General features: G+C 37.3%; 1 protein-coding gene across 1 annotated transcript in view; it reads left to right on the top strand.

Annotated features, from left to right (window-relative positions):
- The window catches only part of MYO3B (myosin IIIB), a 177,825-nt gene extending 165,018 nt beyond the window's left edge, over positions 1–12,807 (top strand). Inside the window, exons 33-35 of the mRNA XM_062005192.1 lie at positions 10,944–11,050; positions 11,425–11,471; positions 12,672–12,807. Coding sequence (XP_061861176.1) covers positions 10,944–11,050; positions 11,425–11,471; positions 12,672–12,807 — 290 coding nt within the window. The remainder of the gene's footprint in view (positions 1–10,943; positions 11,051–11,424; positions 11,472–12,671) is intronic.
- Positions 12,808–26,551: the final 13,744 nt, after the last annotated feature.

Genomic DNA, 26,551 nt, shown 5'->3' on the forward strand with positions numbered 1-26,551 from the left:
TTTTAACTGCTTTTAGGAAGGACTGGATGAAAAGTAGGCTTTTCACTCCCCAAAACTCTTACTGCAGGCAGTATAGCTAGGTATCATCCTAGGCATAGTCTAAAATGATTGAGATCCCAGTGTTGATATTCTTTGCAAACCGCTCTCAATTTTCTTTGAACACCTTTACTACATTTTCTGTATACATTTTGTCACTACTGGAAGCTCTCATCTACCTTTTCAGGATGAAAGTTAATGAACCTCTGGAAATAATGACCTTTTATTTTTTATACATGTCTAGCATTCTTCCATGACATTCATAGTATAAGTCGTCAATAAAAGGTTTGTGATTTTGATTTGGAAGGAGGAAAATAAATGCTCTTTTTACAGGATACTGAAGGGTTTTTCCAGTCCTACTTCTTTTTCTACCTCTGTCATAGACTGAACAGTTTGCACTGGCATCTTCCGTTTCTCTTTCAAAATATTCAGTCAGAAATTACTGGCCTAGCCTGATTTGTAGATCACTTGTGAACTGTCACTAATTGTAGGTCTAATGTTAGCAGTCTCAGTAGCAATTAACTCCTTAAAGGAATGGATCACTGTAGCAGGTAGGTCAGCAGCACTAGTATCCTTTATCTAGCCAAGATCCCTTCTTTAGTTCTAACATCATACACAAATCTCAGACCAAATCACTGTAGCAATGCTGGGAAGCAAATATCTAACTCATGGCCTTTTTGCAGGGTTCAGTCAAGCTTTCTTAAATACTTCCTTTAAAAGTTACTGCAGCCAACTACCTTGAATTCAGAAAAAAACTCATTTCTTAATGAAGAAATCTACTGAGAGTTTTATCTTGGGCTTCTACCATTTTTTTCTTTGAAATATATGCTGAATCTGCTACACTTGAATTTGAGATACTAGATGTATCAATATGGACCCATGGTTTCAAGCCTTTAGATATGCAAATTGTGCTTCTGTAACGAACAAAACCTTAGAGACCGTACTGTTGTGGTTCCACAGAGCCTTTATTGCGCCTCATCATTATGCTAAATTAATACAAATTTCCTGTGTGTCCAGAATTCAAAGTCAATCAAGTGACTTAATCTCTAAGGGTATGGAATAAAAATGCTATTATTACAGTTTGAAGACGGTGAGGAATCACCTTTAAAAGTATCCAGGCTATATGCTAGGACAGCAACTCTGAAACACAGGCCTGTTATAAACCACATCTTAACTGAATGAACTTACAGACTGACTCCTGCCCTACTTTTCATTGCACAGATTAACTGACCACATTTTTATGATGCATTTTTGGCAACTTCAGTAGCTGGATGTGTAAAGAAGCAGTATTAGGAAGGTATTTGTGATTTGTTACTGTTCTCTAATGGACTGAATGTTTTGACTTCTTATTTTTAAGTTAATTGCAGTGTTTACTTAGGCTTGTTTCATCTTTTTTCTCCATATGCTTAGCTTTTCTTAGCTAGAATCCACAAGATGAATGAGTGCCAAATGTCCAGTGAGTTTCCTGAGGCATATTAGTACATGATATGCCATTCTTGAGATCCACAATCTACAGTTTAAAAATTTGTGCATTAGCAGGTCCAGATGTACTTTGGAGAGTATCTCTACAATTGATGATACTGAGGAGACTGAGGGGAGATCTTATTAACATTTACAAATATCTAAATGGTGGGTGTCAGGAGGTTGGGACATCCTTTTTTTCTTTTGTAGCTAGTAACAGGACAAGGGGTAATGGGATGAAGCTGGAACACAAAAAGTTCCACTTAAATATACGAAAAAACTATTTCACTGTTCAGGTGACAGAGCAGTGGCACAGGCTGCCCAGAGGGGTTATGGAGTCTCCTTCCTTGGAGGTCTTCAAGACCCGCCTGGACATGTTCCTATGCAACCTGATCTAGGTGGACCTGCTTCTGCAGGGTGGTTGGACTAGATGATCTCTAAAGGTCCCTTCCAACCCCTACCATTCTATGATTCTATGATTCTATGATATTTAGAATTTGTACTTTTTAGTTGCCAAAGGTATTTAATCAATCAGATTGACTAAATTATTATCCTCATTCTTCTTTGAAGGAATAGTTGTCATTTTATTTCGCTGAACTAATAATGAGTGGCTCCACTGTTGATGCTTTGTGAGGATCTTGTTGAGATCTTTTGTTTCTGAGCAGTTTTGAAAATTTGTCTTACCTCCAGCATGAGATGTGGTTTTACTTTGAAAGGCAGGGAAGGACAAAACAGTCACTTGAGGTTCTTTCCAATCCTGTTTTCTTTAACTTCACTAAACAAATAAACACCACCATCAGGCCAAGTCCCAACTATGACATAATGCTGTTGGGAATTTGGGATAAGCTTGCATCATGGCAAGCCACTGGCTGCACAAGCCTGTGTAGATGTCCCAGTGTTTCTATTTCAAGACTGTAGCTCAGATGAATACTCACAGAGAAGAGAAAATGGGAAATGACCAGAAAATTGAAGAATGCCTGGCTTTCCATTGTATTCTTCTTTGCATGAGATTTCTACTTCTGGCCTTCAGAAGTTCAGGCTGATTGATGCAGTGCTCGCAAAAAGGCAAGTGTAATACAACTGTCCTGCAGTAAGCAGTTAAACTTCACTTTGAAAGGATCTTTGCATTGAACATTCTGATATGCATCTTGTGAAAAGTTACCTCAACTTCAGGCTCAGGTGTGCCTTGGGGATTTGTTCTGTTTGAATTGAAGTAGATTTCTTTCCTTGTTATTTGAATGTTAGCAACCTCACCAAAAAAGAAAGAAAAAAACCCACCACCACCATACGAAAGTATATTTCCAGTCCAATCCAAGTCTGTTTAACCTAATTTCCTCTCTCTGACAGTAGCCAAGAGCAAATGCCTTGGGTATAGCACAAAAGCAAGGCAAGCAGAGAGATTTGCCCAGAACACTCTCTAAGACAGTTTGTGGCTCAGGGATTTCCCAATCCGGAAGTATTCTCTTCATATTTAATTGCTCTCAGTAGGATTTTCCCCTACAAAATTCTTCTTTCATTTCTATTGATTATACAGCATTTCTCAAACTGCAAGAGAGACATCACTTACCTCAAATGATAACATAAGGTAGCTATATCTTATCACCTGGTGGCTGTTGGATTAAGCAGGTCTTCTAAAACCAGAAAATATGCTGCGATATGTAGTAATTCTGGCACGCCCAAAGTGTCCTGTCTCTCATCACTAACTGTCTCTTTTGAAAAGATCTCAAGAATTAACCAAAAAGCAGCTTCCACAACTGCCTTGGGTCATGTTTAAGGAGAGGAAGAAAAATAATCATCAGTTAAGTTGTCTTCATTGTGCAGAAATAGTTTCTGCCATTCAGGGTGGTTTGGTGTGGTTTTTATTCTGAAGTTAAAGTTGTAGCTATGTGAACCTCTTGGGCTTTCACTGGTTAGTTTGACTAGTTGCCATACCTCTGGAACCCACTATTAGATGTTATTACATGCAGGATACGTGTAGGATTGTGTGTGTTCAACGTGTATAGGAAGACATGTCTTTAGGACTGTACTTGTAGAAGCATGCTGTTTGCTGACAGGTTTGAATCTTACCCGTGTTAGTCACTGACAGTTTAGTTCTTTGGTATGCTTTGTTTAATCTCTCCCTTTTTCCTCTACAGTTAAATCACTCACAATAGAAACTGAAAGAACTGACAAATACTGAAGGATCAGAATTGTGTTGGAAGGGAAACAAAACAACAAAAGCCAAGATTCTAACTATTTATGGATCTTGTTTCCCAACAAAGTGTATCTAAAAGGCATTGTCTCAGGGTTCAGAGACAGCTAAATGATTGATTTCACATAAAATATTTGTTGTTCTAATTACAGTATCATCTGGGTCGCTGGCAACAAACAGATGCAAAACCAGCCTTTACATACCATCTTGAAAAACTTACGATTTGCTTAGTATGCTTTATAATCTAAAGCATATGGCTTTGCATAGAACTGCAGTATCCAAAATGAAGCTGTAGGTAATGAATCACTGGGTGGAAGAAAATGCATTGCTTCTGTTACGAGTTCTTTCAGTGTGTGTATTCAAATGGTTCTGTTTAGGGTTATAAATAAAAGGCTATGCTCACAGTTTTAGTGGTGTGTTACAGACTCTGGGATGCACATGACATCAAAGAGGCTGCACTAATTTCCCTAGCAGTCTATGGCTCTTGGCACTATGAGCACACTCCATCTGAATAAACAGAATTCTAGTTCACCACAGTTGTGTGGGGGATCTGAGGTGACCATGAAGCTTGGTTTTGTTTTATTTTAAATCTTTCTATGATAGGACTTTTTACCCCTCAAGGTTCTGTGTTTTCAGTGAATCTAGCAACTACACTTACCACAAAGCATTTTATATTGAAAATAAGGAAATCTAATTTATTATTCTTTCCTACTGAATTGAAGTAAGAGCTTTGACTACATTGGAGTTGCAGGATTTGCTAAGGATTAAGCACTTTTTCTAAGCATTAATATATATATTTTTAAAGTAGTTAATGTCCTTTCCTTTAGCAACACTTACGTGAAGTTCCAGTAAGAAATTTTGTGAGAGGCCTTGTAACTCCTCAAAAGATGTCTCATTTCTTGTTCTTTCCATGCTTGCTTGTCACTAGCAGCATGAAGAGCACCAGTCCCTATAAATATTTCTAGACACTCTTCTATAGAGAATGGGACTGAGGGAATTTGGTGGCAAGAATGGTTCCCATCATACTGTATCTCATGATATCAACATGGTCTTACTGAAAATTTGCAGAGCTCTGAAGTTACTGCTAGGTAAGCATGAAGTATCCTGGACAGAATTATAATTGTTAATAGTATTAAATATGCCAATATGCCTCCAGCTTCCTCATGTTACTATATTAATCAAATCCTCTGATGCCAGAACTTGGGTGCTACTGCTTCACCATTAATGATTGTTTATTTCCTTTTCTTCTCTTCCTTAGTTTCTCTTACTTGAGAAACTTACTTGATTGTTTCATTTTTTTGTCTGTTTCCTGTCTGTTTCTCTTTCCTGTAGTTTTCTCTTTCCCCTCTAATTAACCTCAGAAAGAAAAATATTAGAGACATACCTCACTACTTAAGTCACCAAGCAGTCTTGCCCTTTATTCTCCATTACCCTATGCTGTCGTCTCTTGGTGTGCTTTTGCCTGGACAGAGATTAAAATCTTTCAGAGAACAACCTGTTTCTTTTCTGTCAGCCTCCAGCATTGTCACAGAACAATATAATATAATTATATAATTAAATGTATAGTATATATTTATAGTATATCACATAGACCTGATCACTTCATTATTCCCAAATGAAGCTACAGATGATGCTGTGGTACTTGTTTTGTGAAGCCTATTAGACTCGTTTGGGTTTTGTTTCTGATGCATTTATAGTTGGTAACACTTAACTAGCCATGTACTGTGTGATGTGGGCCTGGTATTTCTTAATGTGTGCTCATACTACACTCACACTGGCCACAGTTTAGTACAGGGTGTGCAAGATAGTTCTACATTAACTGGCTTGAGAATGGAAGGCAGGCAGGCACAGCAGGAACTCAGTGGGGACTAACTGCCTGAGTATTCACTCTGCTTCTCTGGCAAGTTTTCCATTTTACTCTGATTTTGCACTTACGGTGCAATGCAAATTTGTGCAAATGGTGGAGAATGATGGGAGGAAAATATGTTCCTATGAACTCTCATGGCCAAACAGCATTATGTGTGCCCTTTGTAAATCTCTCTTTTTTTTAAAAAAAGCTGAAATAATTAAAATCATAAAGCCTAGTTAATTTGCAGCATTTTTTACTGCACAAATGATGCTCAGTCACTCCTATTTAACACTGATGTGAGTGGGACCAGAATCACTAGCCCCTTGGAATTCTCTGCATGAACAGACTTGTATGGCACAGAAGAAAATGTAGCTGTTCCTTGAAATCAACATGCTGCACATAATTATCCTCTTAGCATCCAGTCCAGGAGGAGGATGTGTATTATCATTCTCTGTGAGGTCATTTCTGCGTTTGCCTAAGACTTCAAGAGAAAAAGTGAAGTTAACTTGCTGCCTTGAAAAATGATTCAAAACTGGAAAAGCTTGAAAACATCAAAATACATATAAATTATCAAAGGAGAACAAAGACAAGTTTTTCCGCAAAAGTCTTCTCCCCAGGCTATAACAATGCTTTACATAGGCATGATCAATATATCCAGGCTTGAGAACCAAAGTCTTTCAGAATAAATTAGACTGGCAGGAAAAGAAACAAACAAAGAACAAATTAACATGATTTTAAACATTGCTTAAATTTTCATGAATGTAGACCTTGAGATGTTATGATGAGATCCCATGAGTCTGTGCTAATATTTGCTTATAATTAAGGGTTGCACTTTCATGTTTCATCTGATATTATAGATTGGAAATCAGCCACATGCTTACTATTTTTCTTGGTCATACTGATTTATCTACTTTATTTGCTTACTCTGTTAATAATATATATGATCCCCTAAATGGCCTCATTACCTCTCCTTTAGAAGGCTGCCCCTTCTCATACTCTAAACCTTTCCATCTGAGTAATTAGAGGACTCTCCTTCCTGGGATAGTAGGTTTGTGTTCGCCTAGAACAGAAGGAGACAAGACTAACCCCTTCCAAACCTGCTTTGGGAAAATGGCTTCAGAAGGAAAATGAGAGTACTCAGCTCCACCCTTCCATATGTGTTGTAGTGGATGGAGTCCCTTCAGCAAGGGAATTGGTGATGCAGCCTGCTTTCTGGCACTGACACATTGGTGAAAATTCCTTCTGAGCATTCCTTCCAAAAAGTAAGATCTCATCCTGAGTTTAGAGGCCCCTCTGTGCTGCACGAACCTTAAATCGATCTGACTTGCATCAGTGGATTTTACAAGTACCAAATGCAGTTGTAGCTGCATCATCACCATTTTCTTAGCAGAATTATCTATATAGGAAAGATTAGCAATCTTATCGGCATCTAGGGATTTTTGAAGCAAGGGTTCAATCATCAACAGTTTATGTAGACCCTAGCTTCATTTCAGAGAGCAAAACCTGGTGATTCTCAGTTCCTCTGAAAAGTGGCCAGTGTCTGATCCCTAACTCTTCAGTACCATAAGCAGGACAAACAAGACATCTAAGTCTTCAATGTCAAGTGAAGTCATCCTCTAGAAGTGATCTATGTCATGTCTTGAATAGTTTTTAACTTTAGCTTGGGTCAAAATATACTTCTTATAAAAGTTTCCAATCCCAATCTGAGCTTCCACCATACTGCTATTTGGGTTTTTTTATCTCCTGACTGATTGCTTTCAGCATGTACTATATTTCTGGTCTGAAATTTTCTTCCACTTCTGACCACTAGACAGTTCAAACTTAGGTTTCTCAAGGTGAAAAGCCCTCCACCTCCTCTACAAGAGTTTAGACCTCTTCATCTTCTATTAAAAAAAAAAAGAAATAGAACTGTCTTAAATTTCTCACCATATGGCAGGTTTTCCAGATTTCAGATTGTTCTTGTTCTCAAAACATTCTGCAGTTTACAGCACCCACTTTAAAATAATTCTGCATTTAACGAGGAAACTGTTTTTCTATTTCTGTCGAGTAGTCCTCTGCTTTGCACCCAGTCTACTTCATATTCAGATTAAAATCTGTGATGATTCCCAAGTCTCTCCTGGAGACACTACTTTCCAACTATGCAATTCCCAGTAGTTTTTTAAAATGTAACTCTAATGTTTGACTTTGCATTTAATTGAAAACACACGTCTTTTTAATCTGTCTGCAAGGTCCTGATCTATTGGCTTGGGATCTCACATACCAGAGAAACAAAAGGGATAACCAATAGTGGTAGTAGAGGAGTTAACAGAAATGCCATAAGTTTGTTTACTGATAAATACTTTATACTCCAACGGAATTACCCATTTGCCAGTTTCTAATTCTCTTCACTATAAGCAACATCAATTTTGTTGTAGCTTTAGGGAAGCATCCACATGAGCCTGCTCACCCGTGTGTATCAACCTTTCTGGGTTTGAGCATGGAAAGGAGGAGGATACCCAGAACCTCAGCTGCCCTACACTGGCGGATCAACTGACACTGCACTTGGCAGAAGACGTTTTGCTTACTCTGTTATTTCTGCACTGCAGTAAGGAATTTACCAATAAAGACATTGTAACCTAAGCAATTTCCGTGCTTAGAGTTATGATGGAAAGGTTTTCTTCCAAACAAAAGTGGGGCAGATCTCTTTCTTACTTCTGAAATGGTGCTAAAGGAAAACCTAAAGGAAGTGCATGTGTTCACTCTCTCACTTGGCCTCTAAAGTTGTCACAAACTCGGAAGCCTGCACATGCCAGAGGCACTTGGCACAATTTGGCTGCAGTGTAGACAATACCCTGTCAGTGATACCAGTATTGCTGCTATTGCTGTTAAAATGACACATGAGTTTTTTTTTCTTACTGGTGGCTTTGAGTTTGTCATCAAAGCAGAATATTTTAGAACAGCATTTAAAATACCTATTCAAATGCTGAGTGTTGTGCACATGTTAGTACCCTTTCCTCCATATATGGTAGTTTATGATAAATGTTACCAGATTTTGCGCTGTTCGTGTAGTATGCTGCTAAACACTAAGACAAATGGGCCCACTGAAAGGGTATTTCCTTTGGAGGATACGAGCTGCAGACCACCCATAGAATACACAGAAATAATTAAGTGTCAGCATAAAAAGCTAGAGCAAAATATTAGTGTCTCAGAATCCTAATGAATAAAAGATTATTAAAAAAAAAAAAAGACTATACTTCTAAGTGTTTTGAAAAAAATAATACAAAGGCCACAGTAGCATTTGGGGGAAAGGAAAAAAGAATACACCATTGTATTATTGCACTGCCTTAAAATGTATAAATATTTGTGTGCTGTGTTTTAACTTCTGGAAAACTGCAAAGAGGTGCATGAAATTGTGCAGAAATGTGAGTATTAGCACCAGATTCTTGCTAGATTCAAATAATTATTTGTGGAGAGGTGTTTGAGAACTACATTGCTGGAAAAAGGAACTCACGTGGCCTTGCAACAGAAAATACTGCTTGCAAAAATTGCAGACCCTGCTGTCAATGAGACACAAAGCTCTAAGATCAATTTGAGTAACTTTCAGAGCAAACAGAGATAATGTAGTTATGGCATGTCTTCCACAAAACTTCCAGATACTTCAGAGAGAATAATATTGCACCTGTATCTTATCTAAATATTAGAGAAAAAACTTTTTAAATACCAGATATTGCTAGAGCACCCAGTTTCCCCACAAGTATTTTCTGGAACAGCTTCTGCCTTGTCTGATTGTTATACAATCCAGGTAAGTAGAAAAGGTACAGCTGACATAATCTCTTTATAAAAAATGTAAAGGTTTACTGAACTTGAAAGCTCTGGATAGTAAATTAGCAAGCGGCATGAGCGTATTATTTTAAAGTTATTTTGTATTACTGGAGATATGTAACCTTTCCCTATAAAATTGGCTTTGAACTTTAGACTCACCTCTGTAGTCATTTCCCTGGTAGCCATTTAACCCAACATCCCTCTCGGGTGTTGTGAGGGAACATGCCAGTTGGCACAAAGCAAGCGCTCCTCTTCCATACAGACATTGCAGCCCCATACTGAGAGGAAACTAGGATCTTTCTAAAATTTTACTGTTGAGAGAGAGAAAGTTAAAGAGAGGAGATATCTCAGAACAGTCAGTCATTTGACTGAAAAGGCCAAAGTTCAACCACCTCCTCTACCTCACTCAGTAATTGCAGAGAAGTACAATAGTTGCAAGCTGTAAACCTGGATGTATAGCAAACCTCTTTGTAACATTACCTGCTCCTTAAAACCAGATCTTACAAGTGGATTTGTGAGATTAGAGATCTGCATCCACACAAGCCATATTGACTTCACTTTTTAAGTGTTTAAAAGAACTCGTGCTACTTGATCTTTGTGTTGGTCTTTTGTATCAGGCAAGTTTCCCATGAAGTATGGAATGCGAATGTGATAAGGTGTATATTTTTCCATCAGTGCCACCAGAAAGTGGTTCTATTCATACCAGCACTAAAATATTTTTTGACAGGGAGATGTCAGCAAAGTCAAAGACATTAGGAGAATTATTTGAAAAGTAAATGACCTTTCCTTACCCCCTATAAGTGCCTTTTAGTAACCTAGTGATTTATGATTTATTCTGAAATCATGATTTATTCTGGTAATCGAGAGGATGTGCCACAGAAAACACCTGGTAAAATAGCGTGCAGCACACTATAATGTTTTGGGGTTTTTTTTCCTTCATACAAAACAAACAAACAAACAAACAAAGAACAGAAAGGCTGTTAGTTCTTTTCAGAATCCACCCCTCCTGAAATATTTCCTTCACCTGTACACTTTGCTTTCCAGGTGACTTTATGCCACTATTACCTTCTAACACATCACAAATTATATTAAACAAGCATAATTCCAAGCCGGTCTGATTACTCTGATTAAAGAGAGACCCATGTCAAGAAGGTAGACTTTTTATATAATGAAAATGATGATAATAGGCTAAATCTCATCTGTCAAAATGCTTTATTACTGTCTACTGTAGAAAAACGGTTTTGCTGCTGCTGAATGATATATCCCTAGCTAGTCACAATATACCTCATTTCCTGCTTAGATAATAGAAGATACTATGATAAAGTGTGAAAGGAGTAAGGAGCTGTGTGATGCAGATATATGGAAGAATAAAAATGTTGTAAAAGTAAAAATGAAGTCCTGCTTAAAAACTTGTGTTTGAACTAAGTTTCAAAAGAGAAAACAAAGATCTCCAAGTTTCTGTGTGCTTACTTTGGATAGGACAGACTTGTTAATATATCCAGGACCAAATGGGACAGAAGAAAAGACTGTTTACAGACTAAAGTACGCTAAGATGTTCACAGCACCTGGCACAGCTTAAAACTAAATTGTGTTATCTTATTGTAGGTTCAGAAAACTGTCTTGAACAGAAGCTGAGAACACCTCGTCGACGATGTCAGCAGCCCAAAATGCTGAATAGCCCTGAGGACAACATGTACTATAACCAGTTAAACGTGAGTTCAAAGTGGCAATAAAGCTGTTTTACTGGCTTTGTTTCCAGTTAATAATTCTGTTATTAATACCTGTTTCAGCCTCTCCAGCCCCACCCCCACGTTCTTCTGCTCTCGTCTTGAACATGTGCTTATGCTCTTTATCTGTTGCTTTCATGTCAGGATGTCTGCCTTCACGGTGAATAATTGATGTGGTTTATCAAAGACGAGCAAGATGCATGCTTCATCAGGCTCACTTGAGCCCTTTGATCAAAAAAATTATGCTGTGACTTCTGATATTATCAGCATCTGCTTGCATTCAACACAAAATCACTTTGAATTAAAAATTAACGACTTGCTGCTTTGCTTTGACTGTGTGTTCTTGGCCCTCTCCACAGGGAACTCTAGAATATCAAGGGAGCAAGAGGAAGCCAAGAAAACTTGGGTAAATATCTATCTTCTTAGTTCTAAGCAACTGTAAACAGAAGTCGTCCTTTGTGATATTACAGAATATGCAAAACTTTCTAGAGAGGTTTCTAAAAATAAACAATTAACATATTTCTGTGCATTGACATTGGACATTTTCTGCAGAAGCAAATGTAAAGCTTGCATGTATTGCTGCCCGCAGACACTAGAACTGATTCTTTTAAAGTATGCTCCCCTGTTCCCTGTGAATACTGCTACTAAAAAAAGGAAAACACCAAGCCATAACAAAACAAAAAAACCCTTTCTTCATGTTTTTAAGTGCATTTAGCACTAGTGAAAGGTACCAGATGATGAGTGTTGAAAATACAAGTTCTCTGACCTAGAACACTGACAGAGCCTCTGTCAGCTTTGCAGCAGTGCAGGCACAACAGGCTTCAGCCTTCCTTGGGAGAGCACATTTTAAGAGCTGACAGAGACCAATCAGCCTAAAAGGCAGCTGCTCCTTGTCCATTGAATTGAGTCAGTTCTCATTGTCACGTGACCGGTGATCACCTGGTGACAGGCAGAAGACAATTTACAAAAGCTGGGTTGACTGCTATGCAATTGCCAAAATATTTCATTGACTGATAACATGGAGCAGAGAAAACTGAGGGATGCTTTGTCTTGCAAATGTATCTACTCCAAAAATATACAAGAACTTTCTATATTATTCCCTCTGAATATAACTGTATGAATAGGAGGTCTCTGAGTCAAGGTTAAAGCCCAAAATTTTGCATGACTATACAAGACTCCTAGTTAAAAACAGTCTATATTCCAGTTCAGGGAATAAAAACACTAACATGGAACTGCAGGGCTCATCATGCATCACAGGAAAATGAAAGCCTCTTGATGTCAATAGGGCTTTCCCCAAAAATTGGTGATATTCACAGCAAACCATCAGCTGAAATATGTTCATTATTAAAATCATACCCTACTTGTGGAACACATAGAGGTAAAAAAGCCACATTACTGAAATTAAATACCCTTTTGTTGCAAATAGTTGGTCTGTCATTCTGTACATCCAAACTGAAAGGCTGTATGTATAAAAGCTGTATCCCACCTTTTTTTTTTTGTCACATCTTCACTCTTCATTTTCACATCCACAGAGAAGTTTCTATTTCTGAAGATATTGACAGGATTAATTTTTTAACTTAATAGATGTTGTTTGTGTTCTTTCAAGACAAATCAAAGTGCTGGATGGAGAGGACGAGTATTATAAATCATTGTCAGCTGTTGAGTCTATTCCTGAAGATGATGATTTTCTCAGTTCCCCATCTCCTCCTTCTTCAAGAGATGTGTCTTTTGCTCAAAGCTGAACCTCAGTTACTCTATTGACTAATGCTGGTAAGAGTATTTTCATGCTGGTAATCTCTTCCAAGTAACTTTGTGCATGTATGTTTATGTAATATATTAAAAAATACATTTTTGGTTAGTAACTGTCACTAATTTAGACCTGGGTTTGAATCTGCAAATTGCCCCAGTTAGCTGTATTTCTATAAGCATTCCAGTAAAGGGTAGCAGCACTACCTGTATGTGTTGATGTTGGTAATGGACATGATTCTTCAGCAGCAAGGTTAGTTTATACATTTTTGACCCCTTTTTTCCTGCTCCCCCAGGCTGCTGTTCCCACCCTGTGCCATCCCTTCTGTTGTGCTGGCACAACTGCTGGTAGAGCTGTGTGAAAAATAAGATCAAGGAACTGAACTGTATTAAAAGAATTTTCACTAAAAATTTTCAGCTGAGGTCATAGTGAAAATATTTTGTATTTCATCAGGCTGGTATTAAACATTATCTCTTATAACTTTCTGTGCAGTTTATGGCTTTTAATACTACAAAAATGTACAGAGTAAAATCATCTAAAATAATAATTGTCTCAACTTACCTTGTAAATATTTTCTTTATAAGATATTACTTTACCTTAACTTGAATAAATAATTTGAATAGAAGAAGCAAGAGAGTTTTAAAGCTAATATTTCACACACTGCTTCATATAGTCCTTGTGACTGAAACCATCATTATGGCTAGTTATTCTTGTCATCTATGCAAGTATTTAATTTCTTTCTTAACTTATAAGTCTGGGCTCCAATGTTTTGTACATTTCCACAGCCCTCTTGTATGTAGCAGGGGAAAAAAAGTCACCTGCAATTTTTTCTGCTTTCTTTTTGTTTTCTTTCCAAGTTCTTAATGAAGCAATATGTAACCTTCTATGGAATGCTAAGATGTTTTGCTGGTAAGAGTCTGCAAGACAGAAGCTGATGGCTTCATCTTACTCCACTTTCTGTTTCTGAGCCACAGTTTTGATCTGTGACAATTCTTTACTTCTTTTCCATACAAGCTCTTGTAAAAAAACTTCTGGAAATAAAACATTCACGTATACTGCCTTACAAGCCTGCTCACAATGATTCTTTTTGTTTGTTTTGAGAAACCATGACCATTAAATATGACCATGTACTATATAGACCTAATTATGATCCTTGTTTTTATCTCCCCTCCAATGGGTTTACCCTGATCTATGCTTCTTTCTAGTGGAGCTGCAGTTCACACCTGTTCCTTACGCTACAGAATTTCTTACTGTCAGGATTCACCGGCACCATTTTTTTGACCACAGGACAAGAAAAGATGGCATGAAAAATGAGAATCGAGTACAGTCAGGGCATTCCTAAGCCAGAAAAGGGTTTGAAGAGAGAAAAGGTAATGAAATAGTTCAGCAAAAGCTTTGTCTCTCCTAGTAAGCACAGAAATTAAGCCAGGCTGGGCAGATGAGGTTGAGAGAAGGATCCGGCTCTTCCAGGAAGAACAATCCTTTGCCTCATTCTTCACCTAAAATGTGACAGAAGGTTGAAACTAAAAGTTAAAATCCTGCCAGAGATGGAAGTCCTTCAGTTCACTCCCCATTCTAATCTGCTGTATGTCTGGGTAGATATACTTTAAAGGCACTTTAGAGCCATTAAAATTTAGGCACTCCTTAAGCAACAGAATCAGTGAATAGAAGCAGATTCATTAATGATATTAAATATTGCAATACAAATATTATTGGCAACTAATTTGAATATGTGTGCAGGTCGGTTTCTTTACATTTTGTCAAAATGTAAGAAGAATGAGTATTTGTTATGATACCTCACCGAAAAAAACCCCATCTGATTTTTCCTACACTTCTCCATTAATTTGCAGCATATCTGGATAGACAATAACATTTTGAAAGAGTCAAATGCCTTACTGTATTCTTATATTGGCATGGATTACAGAGAGTTCTAGCAATATCGATGCTTTGTGGTTCCATCCTTCCTTTTTGAAACTTTTGGAGAAAATAAAGTGTTACTATCACTGCAGTTCACATCATTATTGTGCATTGTTAGAGTTTACAAATTGTTTTAGTTAAATGATAGTGTGGTTTCCAGTTAGGTGTTATACCATCTGTCAAAAAAGCAACAGCTTACTGTACATTTCGTAATACATTACCCTGAGTGGTTCTATTAATTTCATTTAAAAAGTAAAGGGAAGGTGAATGATAATATGTAATTCAGTGAAGTACTTAGGCCAAAGTTTAGGTCCCACTGAAATCAATGAAATTTCAGCACGTGATTAAGGGCTTTGCTGAATGGGGGCCCAAGTTAACAAAAGCAGCTTCAGAATATTAAATAGTAAAGCACAAGCAAAACTCAAACACTTCCTAAGTACATTCCTTAGGTTTCTTCTTTTTCTTCTTCCCAATTGATAAACTTGTGTCAATCTCAGCCGAAGAAATAGACTACAAAGAAATCTGGAGTAGTCTTTAATTGCACAGAAAGAGTAAAATACAGTGTTTTCCCTGCTATATGCAATGTCACTATCTACATCTGGTGTCACTTTTCAAATTAATGTCACTAATATTTTTATACTGAAATTATTACCTAAAAGCTGCTGTTGTGTAGTGTGTTTTCATTCTTGTGACTTCTTGGCTAAAAACTCTGCACAAAGATGGTGTGTGCTTTTTAGTATAATAACTTATCCCCCTTTCCTCATTTGTTTTACATCAATTCACTTTACCCTCACCAGATAACCCCTGTGAGGTGGCCTTCTGTCAACCTCATTTTAGAGCACTTATATGCCTTTAGATTATTAAAAGCCATATCCTCAGCTTGCTGAAGAGCCATGCTGTCGCATTAAAACTAGCCAAAGAGTTAAACTTCTGTTCCCCTAATCGTAGATGTATGTGTTTGGGTTGATTGATCTGTGCCTGATAACGAATACAGGAGATATATCAGTGTGATGATCGTGGTGAGCGGGAGCATATCAACATGAATTGCTTAGATTTTCTCATTTGATTTTGATACCATTGAAGTATTGTTCCATTTCTTTTAACATATATTATCCTGAAATATTAATCTGTTTTGCATAATAGTTCATAACACATCATGTTCTTAATATTTTATAAGATAAAGAGTTTAAATCCAGTTAGGAAGAAGAAAATTTCTTAGTGTGTCATATATTAAAGACTTTTCAGCAGATGGGAGTGAAAAGGGTGAAGCTCAACAAGGGATTTTAGTAGATTTCTTCTGTAGATTTTAATGGTGCTAGAAACTGGTTCTTGCTGCCTTTCAGTTATGGCAGCTTAAAAACTTCTCTCTGTGGCAACAAAAATCGGTCAGGGAGCTTTTGGAGATTAGCCTCTTTCATTTGGTAATTTTAAACATTTACATCACTTTAGTAACATAAAGGGACCTTAGAATAGGAGTAAATTGCAGACATCTTAAATTTGCCCCCACTGTGACCTCCCTCACCCATACACTGTAAGAGAGGTGGAAAGGGCTTTTGTGCACTGAAGGTCTTTTAAGTGGCCCCAGTCAGGCCATCTAAGTGGTTGTTGTTATATAGAAGCTTATAAAATATGGATATAAATAATGTAAAGCTAAAGACTTTGCTAAGTCAAATCAGACCAAAAGTTAATCTTCCTTTTGGTGGTAACAATCAAAAACATTTTTTTCAGTGGTAGGTACAGCAAGTAACACACACTGGACAAGTACAAAGTCATCTTCCTGGAAGGAAAATTTATTCCTAATAGTAGACAACTACTGATTTGCTTACATCATTTAGCATAACTGCTAATATAGACATATCTTGTTCTGCTTCTGGTACGCTACGGTACTAAACGCTATCTATGGCTCACACACAGGCACACGAACACAAAGTGGATTTATTGTTTCACTTTTAAACAAAAAGAGTGTATTTAAACATGGTCCTTTTTAATTGAGTTGAAGACCTTCTGACTTGTGCTGTCAGAGGGTGAAAGGGAGCTACCAATTTACTTTCTTTATACTACTTTTTACATACCCCATGGTGCACTTCCCATTCACACTATAAGGAATCTCCTAGTGTTGCTATTGTGTATCTTTAGAGCCTTTAAATTTTTGCTGTTCTTTATTTAAAGGTAGTCTTGCCTGGATAATCTCTGACTTTCATTGTCATAACCCATATCCATTGCTGTGGATTTTTTTCTTTAATTGATATCATCTGTCATCATGGAAAACAGGTGTGGTTTTAATTATAGACTATATTCAACATTAAAAATAAATAGGAAGCTGAAGATCTGTAGTGTCTTTTGGTCTATTCTTATTGGATATTGAATTCAGTAAACAGTAGGAGAACCTGATAAGTTTCATGTACTTTTTTACATGGCTGTAAGCCTGCCATTTGACCACTGTACAGTCTTTTTCAGTATGCGTTGGTCTTTGCTTGATTTCATGGATGTGAGGACAGATGATAAAATCTCACCAATGAGAACTCAGATCCGTCATTGTAAGGAGAGTTTCTTCACAAGTGTCTTTAGTGAAAATTAGGAAATACATAATTTGGTAGAAAGTTATATGATTTAGTGGAGAGGGAGTAAGAAGTTTTGTGGCAGAAGCAATTGGCTGGAGGTCAAGATATCTGAGTGTTACTACTATCTATTTTACACCAAATTTAAATTGATGTAAAGTGCATTTAAGTCTTAATTTTTTTTAAAAAATCACCTTTTTTTAAAAAAAAGTAATGTTATAATTGAATCTTTCCCCCCTTTTTCTTTTATAAGAATAGCAATTGTATAGGGGTATTGCTTTTTGACTGTAAAATAGTAATGAGAAATAGCTGAAGCCCACCATACTCTTATTTCTCATTCCTTTTTTTTTTATTTCCTCAAAATGGCAGAATTCTGGGAGACAACCAAACTCTGGCATTTTAAAACGTCCTCTGTTAACCAGATACATATAGCACATACAATTAAAAATAAAGCCATATGGCACAAAAGTACCAACCTGTAAGAAACAGTTCAGTCATTGTACTGATGTATGCACAAGACATGACACATAATACACTTATCCATCCTACTTTTAACTCTGACAAGAAAATATAAGAAATAATGTCAGTTTTGTTGTTAACACTAGAAATATGTTTTGTTGATGTGCCTTTTCTTTAAGTCTGTTCACCCTGGGAGGATGTGTTGCAGAATGCTTAGTTAACTAAAAATACTTGTGCTTGACAACAAAGCAGGACTCACAGACTGACAAAAGTAGCACAGGGTGCTGTGAAAACCAAAGGGCATGGAGCAGTCCTCTGGGCCAGAGCTAAAGATTACAGAACTCAGTGAGAGTCTTTGTGTCTCCTTCGTACTGGGCACTGGAACTGGTAAGTTAGGAGGCCAACAATTCATAATAATAGTACACCGTGTCTTTAAACACAGGCTAATGCCCTAACTTGTCTTAATGGATTTCTTAAGAATTATTGGAAAATGTTTTAAAAATGTGTAAATCCACTATGAGTCAGAACAGTAAATATATACATTGTGTTATCAAAGAAGTGTTCATTGTAGTACTTGTATGTTGTGATGCTAAAGGACATAGGACCAGATGAGTGAAAAACGCACCTTGGACCAATGTGTCCAGAAATCTGATTACATATTATTGATCAGGCCATCAATAGATTAAATTCCTTGCTTTAGTTTGACAGGCATTTTTTTTTTTAATGAAATTACAGAGAGATTTTTATTTTCAGTGATTTAAATAGTATTTTATAGAACAGGTGGCAAATGGAGATGGCAAGTAAGTAGATCAGTATGTTTGCATTTTTCTGCAAAAGACCCATCACAATTTCTGACTCATTACCAGCAAAAAGCAGGCTTGAAAGTGTTCTCTTGATCTCACACAGAAAATACTATCACCACAACAAAGCCTGGATGCCATCCATTGAGTTGGAGTACAGTCCTAGGACAGAAGCCTCTCAGAACTGTTTCCAAAAATTGTTGTACTACTGATAATGACAAGTCTCTGATGAAGACCAGTCTGAAATGGGAATAGCAGAACTGAAGAAGTATGCTGTGTCATGCCCTGGTGAGCATGGGTGCGACCAAAACGGGGGTAGCAGGGTCTTGTGGTTCTGGTGGAAGTCATCCTCAGAAAGCTGGGCACTAGAGTATGGCATTGCTGCATCGCCAGGAAATGACAATACAGAGCTGCTTGACTAGGGCTCTTAGCAAAGGGAGAGGAGTGCAGAAGAGGTACTTCCACAAAGCTGTGTAACACAGTTTGTTCAGTGGTGTTTGTTCTTGCTGCTGCTCCCTGTCATAAACAACAAATTAACACAATGCAACAGGAGAGATTATGCAAAGGGTTCTATGACAGAATGGCTGTTACTCAAATAACAAAATCTCTCAAACAGAAACTTCTGGTTTTGTAATTGCTGTTACCCCAGGAATGAGCACTCTTCAGTGCTATTGCAAGAAATTAAAAACAACCTATTAATTTATCTGTCAATAATTTAAGATCCTCAGTTCCCATACACATTTATAAGACTGATGAATGCCATAAATGAAACAAGAGCAAGAGCTCAGTCCCTCAATCCATATAGCTGAAATTTGGGACAAGACAATACATTAACTACACTGTTCCTAGTTTGCCTTTATGCCTCAAGATGAAAGTAAACTGGAAAAGAAGAAAAAGTATAAATACAACCACTGTCCTTTATGTTCTTATTCCATAGGATTAGTGTGATGGAAGTTTACATCCAAATTCAAAGATAAGTGCTGTACTTAATGCAGGCACAGACTTAATTTATGTGATTAAATTGATCTGTTAAAAATTCCGTTTTGAAAGAAAAACAAAATGAGAGGCTTTATAAAGCTCTGTCTTCTGATAACTTGTATTACAATCTCCAGCATTTTTAACTCAGTGCAGATTTACAGCTGCATTCCAATTGGAAATTGGTATTGATTGATTACGTTGCCCATTTAACATTCCAGCATGCTGCAACAATAATGTGACAGACTGTGATAAAATGGGATGTGATCTAACAGGACGTGACCGATGGGACAGGAGCAGAACGCTGGGTCTGCTGGTAGTGCTGTGCAGTAGTTCAGATTGGCATCTTATGTGCTTTGATTGTTCATTTCATTTTGCTGTCATCCTACTGAGTTGAACATTTTAAAAGACACAGCGTTTTTCCATCTGTAAGTCGTGGAAAGACAGATGGATATGGAGAAACTCCACCTACAGCGCCTTGACTGAATGCCATTGCCCACTTAGTGGTAGAGAAATCCCTTCTGGAAAATTAGTATCTCCTTAAATATATTGCATTGTGAAAGGCTCTTTCATATAGGAACTTACTGATAGTTGCAATTCTTTTTTTAATGAGTACGAGTAAAACAAACTGATTCTTATCAACAGACCTGCTATATTATAAACACCGCTTCTGTTACACTGAAGTTAATCCCCAGTCCTGTTACAAGAAATTCATCCTTATTAAAGTAACATTAAGAGCTTCTTTTTATTGATCTGCTCCTTTCACTTAATGATAGGAACTTACTGATGTTTTAATAATAACCTTGCACGCTTTATCTCATTTTACTTCAATGTGTGTTACAGAAAGATGCTATGGAAACTAACTTAGCATAAACATTTTGCAGATGTCTTTAAAGGTTAGGGAAAAAAAGATTTAGTTGCACTGCATGTTAACAAAGATGGCTGAAAAACTACAAGATAAAAGAGAGCCTCGAGTATGAACATCAAAGAATTGTTAATGACAAGAAATACCATTAGGGTTAGCATCCCTTTTGTTTCAGCCCCCTCACACCTGCAGTGTGTTGCAGATTCTGTCTTTGTTGGCACATCTGAATTACTTCCATTAGCATTTATAGAAAAGTAGCTGCAAAACAACAGAAATGTACCCCTGGTTTTCTCTGTTGCTCCAAAAAGTCAGATATTAGGTTCTCTGTGGGTTTCCTTCAAGGTACAGTATCTTATTGTAAAGGAGGCTATAGACCCAGGATTCCGTTGATTGCAAATGAACTAGGTTGAAAGGAGAGGGGAGCTTTTGTTACTGCTAGAGAACTAATATAAGCAACTACAAGAAGCACACATAAGAAGCTCAGACATTAGCAATAGCAAAATCAGAGCGTGAAATTCAGATTAGCCCTCCACAGGCTGCGAGAGGGAGGGGGTATTGGAAGACTTGGCATGGCTAAAGGTGTAACCTGTTTCATTTGGCCCCTGAAAATTTTTAACAGATGGTGGGACCAGCTGTCTTTTTCAGCCATTTAATAAACTCTTCAGTGGTAACAGTTTGGGAAGTGGGGGGTTTTGAGTTTTAGGCCAGAGGAAAAAATAAAGAAATCTGTCTCAATTGTCTTTGCCAAATAGTGAAGTCTGAAAACATTATGAAAACTTAAAGTGAAAAATCTAATTGACGATACTGTCCTGATTATCCATTTCAACAGAAGAGGGAAAGAAAAGAACTGCCTGTGCCCAAGTGGACCAGTGCATTAAAAAAAAAAAAAAAGAAAAAGCCTATTATGTTGTTATCTTTATCTGTCATTTTAATTTCAGCTCTTGCAAAGGAGGCACATAATGAGAAATTTTAAATGAGCTGTAGAATAAGAAACTGCCTTACTTTTTGAGACGCTCTACTATGTCAAAGTAACAGACGGAGTGATGTCTTCTATTAAAACCAAACCCAAGCCCATGTCTTGGATAAGATCAAGTTTATACAGTCTGCCCAGGTTATCCTGACTTGCATAACACAGTGTTATAAAATTACAATAAACTGCCATATTAGAGACATACAGTGTTCAGGCTCTAATAAAAACCTCAGTGAGAGATGGGATTTTGTTTGTTATGACAGTTTACAAAAATAATACACTGCAACTCTTTTTTTTTTTAGTTACAGTATTTTTTTTAATGAACATTTCCAACACAACACTTAAATGGCAACTCTCAATTATATGAGATGTTTTATTTAAAAAGCATGTCTAGTGTCTTTGAACAGAACAGTTCTTTTTGCACATTTACATGCTACCCAGCTGAGCAGCCAACCCTTCCATTTGACGAGGGCTTTGTTCTGCCTACAGGCCTATTATAAGCCCTAGATTGTTTGCCCTTAATAAATTGCAACAATAAGACAGAAACCTCTTTCAAGTTAAGAGAAATAAAATATGTTGCCTACATAGCAAAGCATATGAAGTTTAATAATGACAACAGAAACCTATCTGCTAAATCTCATTTGCTGTGCTCCCAGATCACTGTGGTTAAGATAGCACAGGAAGGTTAGCATCTTTCCATGCATCGAACAAAACATGAGAGAAAACAACAGTGGGACAAAACAACTCTAGCTACAGAAATTTCTTTTCTTCACGGTATAAAATCATACTGGATGCTATATCAAGAGACTAGTGGGAGCTAAATGGGAAAGAAATGTGAACATGACTAAATGTAGAGCAGAAAAATGTTTTTAACTGAAATGAAACATTATTTTATATTAGTGAGAGAAAGAAAAGAGAATGGAAATCATTCAAATCGAAGAATTTCTACTACTCTCCAGTGTGTCGGTGTGTGTCTGCTTGTGTGTGCCTTTCAGGCCCTCCACTGAATCACAAAGCCCTACCAATTTTGCTTTTATAGCAGCTAATGGACATTCTTCTGTGGCTCAAGTGTTGGTTGGGAACTTGTGATCTTAAAGTTGTTAAGCCTGTTTCTGAGGCCCCATTTGTAACACTCGGCTGTCAGCTGTGTTGTTTTTGCTAGAGATGGTTAGAAATGGCTACCTTTGTTGAACTTAAATCTGCATATTTTTTCGTTTAAGCTGGAAAATCCCAGAGATTTTTTTAAGAGGATATCTGCATATTATGAAGAAATAGAAGGTAAAGTCCAAAAGGGACAAGCCTCTGGACTCCGTGCAAAAGTAAAATTTGAGAAAGTGAGCATACCTGTCATTAAACCACCAGGTATAAGTAATTTGAAGGAGTTTTTTCTATAAGAAACTCATTGGAAACTCAGTACCACGTTTTCAGAAAGCAATGCCAATCACTGCTTCATTTATAGTTTACTTTTTAAAAATTCTTCATTTTTAATTTGCAGTTGGAAGTTCTGGGATATAAGTATTTCCTTGCTTTGATAATAAGAGAAGTACACTTACTGCTTGGAAATGCTGACAAGCTGAAAGTACAGTGATATACACTTTCAAAGGAAATGTAGTGTTTATGAAAGGTATTGATTTGACTGGTTTAAAGGCTACTTTTCTTTCTTTTAAGGTATTTTTGAGCTATGGACGGTACTCTGAGGACTACTACATATTTTCTTGCAAATGCTCAGTATTCCAGATACTCCTAACTTTTCTTCTGCTCAGCCACAACATGCAGGAAACATCATTGTCATCCTGCCCTCACAGAAAGGGGGAACTGAAGATCAAGGTGGTGTTTTTTCTCTCTCCTGTCTTCTTTTGTGACAAAAAGAATTAGAGGCATAGTCTTCATCGTCTCTGCCACAGTATAGTGACAAGGTGCCAGCTTCACTGCTTCTTCCAACTGCTGCACAGAACCAAACGGAGGGCACTTAATTTGTTATTTCTGAGAGGGCAAAGCCTTCCTGTTTTACCCGGCAGCTTCCTACAGTGCTGATCTCTGTTGTATCCAATTTCTAGGTGACACTTGGAAGAAGAATTTTAAAGGATGGACACAAATAGAGAAGTATTAATGATCTTTGGTGAAGGGAAAAATTAATGGACATGGGAACAGTGGAGCAGGAAACTCTGATGATGACTTAGAAGAAAAGACAGGAAGTTACTTGACAGAGGAGGGAAAAAATTACACGAACCATTAGGTTTCTTGGAAGAGGCAACTTATAGTAAATTTTGAAGATTATTCTCATTATGTACATAATAAAGCATTACATAACCTTGCAGAGTATCTTAAGATGAATGGAGCACCTATGGGGGAAAACCACTTTAAGGTGCTTAGGAAGCTTCTCAAGAAAGCAGGTTGTATACAGTTACTGTGCCTCCAAGTAGGTTTTTTTAGAATGCAAAATTACATATGGACTAGTTATTGGAATCCTAAAACCAAAGACAAATAAAATGTAACAGGTATAAAATTCCTGGCTTTTCTACAATAGGAAACTGCCATGATATCAAAATCGATATCTTGGGATCTGGCTCCGCTTTCAAAATCACAAAAAATCTTCACATTTTGATAGTTCAAACAGAAACATCATTTTTTTCCTCAGCCAGTGGTACTGCAAGGAATCAGGCTTTTAAACCATTAAACCCATTAACTTTTATAAATCTACTATGAGCTTTGGAAAGATTCTTTCCTGTCATAACTTCACAGAAAATACCAGCACAAGAACAGGAAAAAAATGAGGAAAAAAAATCCTTTTAAAAAATAGTAGTTGTTTGGTATGCTAGAAATGTAGCAGTTGGAACTCCAGAAAGATAGGTGCTAAAAATCATAGATAGGTGAAAAATAGTATGTTTAATTAACAAATACTTCCCCAAACAAACCTCCATAAATATGCATATTATATGGCTTGATGTAAATAGTTTTGCTGTGATTTAGCCTTCATATTTATAAGCCTATTGTAACAACAAAAAACCAAATACTTCATCTGAAGAGGTTGTTTTCTTCTATATGAAGAATATAGTCTAGAAAATCTCTTATTTTTCCCCTATATTTCAGGGCCTCGCTATGTTGCAAGAAATTAGTCACTTTTGCAGACAAATTGCACAGATATGGATATCTTTGGATATCTCATACGTGTATGTTTTCACCTTCAAATTAAGCTGATCAAGAGATATCAGAAAAATACTAAGAGGTCAAAACATATCACTGATTTTTCCAACTCAATCCTGTAAAAACCCAAGCTTCACTCAAATATCTAAATAGAGATACTATTATTGTCTCCATACATAAACATATCATATGTTTACAGCCCATTTACAATTAAATACCTAATCTGTCTGCTCAGACAGACTAAATCTGGGTACTTTCATTAAAATCACACAGTTTTTTCTTTTGACAAAATAATTAATCAGTAGCTGGAAAATCATGATTAACAATAGCTCACACACACTCTGAGAGATAGGATTACAAGCTTGTCTCAGTATCCTATGAGTCTTCTTTTAGCTCTTTGTATATCAACGTACAGCTGTAAATAACAACAACAAAACCTGGACCAAAACTTAGGACAGGCAGGAAGGGTGCTGAACAGGGGTTAGACAGAAAAAAACTCTGCATCTTCTCAACTGCTCTGGATGACCAAGAATGAAAAGCACCTCAAAGTTTTACTCCTCTTTTGAACTCTCCAGATTTCCATGATGTGAATGTGCTTATTTAACGCCTGTAAGACTGTTAGAGGGAACCAGCCAAACAGAGATCAACAAGGAGCTGGTATGGGAAAAGACAATGGCTGATTCAGCAATATGTTTGAGTGCTGGTGCCTCATGTACTTGCAGTGCATCAGATTATTGACAGCCAGGAAACAAGAGTGGTGGCCACTTTTTAAAAATCAAAACCTGAAATCTGTATTACACACAATGCTGCCATAGCTCAGCTGTTCTGTAACCAGCAGCAAGCACTGGAGATAACCACATGCCATATATCTACATTCACTGTGTTTGATCGTACAGTGGTAGAGAGTTCACTGGAAAAGGTTAGTGGAACACTGAGGAGAAAACTTGCATAGAGAGAGGGTCTACTTGAAGTGGAAGAAAATTTGCTCTTCTGACCGCTCCCATGTGTGAGATCAAGGAAATATAGGTGGTAGGGTTAATGAATTCCCAAAGTTGTGTCAGTAGGAAAGCTTGCAGGTCATTGTGCAGGGGAGGTTGTCACCACTCAGAGTGGTTGTTTTGATGGCTGGTAAGCAAAACTAGAGCTTTGGATAGAGTCCTGTAGTTAAGAGTTCGCTAAAGCAGAGAAAGGATGGGCTGTAAAAATTAGTATCTAGTTATTTCTGCTCACTGTGTTCAATGTTTGAGCTATAAAGGCATGTTTGGCTCTTCAGTACAGCCCACCTAATAGGTAGTTTTCTTTGTAAAGCAAAGATGTTAGACTCTGGGGTATGCTCTAATCACTGTCCACCAGGAAGATTAGAAATATGTGTATTGTGGTCATGTTAGCTTATTGCTCTACTTCCATAGCCTGCATGTTTGTCTTCTAACTGCCTCCACACAGTCTCATTGCTGCTTCTTTGCCTGTCCAAGGTTATCTGAGCTTTACTCCTCATCTTTCTTTCCCACAGAGAGATCAATATCTGCTCATAATTCAAAGCCGTTGAGAGAGTGTACAAGTGTCAGAAGAGACTGACATGAAATCAGGGGGGGTGGGAGGGATTTAGAGAACTGAGTTCAGATTTTGTATGCGGAATGTGGTGGAATGTCCTAAGTTGTGTGCCTCTGATCTTCAGTAGGTCTGTTCAGTCCAACTCTCTGCTCTTCAGTAGAGTTAATATATGACATAGGACAAGGTATGTGGTGTTTCCTTTAGTAAGAACAGAATAACAACGTACTCATTCTTTATAGAGAAGTTGTGAAGATAAATGCTTTAAAGACCATGTGCTCATATTGGCTGAAGCTCCTCCCAGTACACTCACTGCACTGTTTGACCATCTCCCTCAGGGCTGTCCTAAGATTTTTTCATGTTGATCCAATTTCCATATTTTCCCTCAGCTTTGCAATTGCACTCCTGTTACTCAGGAAAATATTATGAGTATGCCCCATATACCTGGGTGCTATTTTCCTTCCTTACATACTCTGTCACTGGTAAACTTGGCATGTTTATCA

Source organism: Colius striatus, chromosome 11 (genome assembly GCF_028858725.1).
Source record: "Colius striatus isolate bColStr4 chromosome 11, bColStr4.1.hap1, whole genome shotgun sequence".
Classification (NCBI taxonomy): Eukaryota; Metazoa; Chordata; class Aves; order Coliiformes; family Coliidae; genus Colius; species Colius striatus.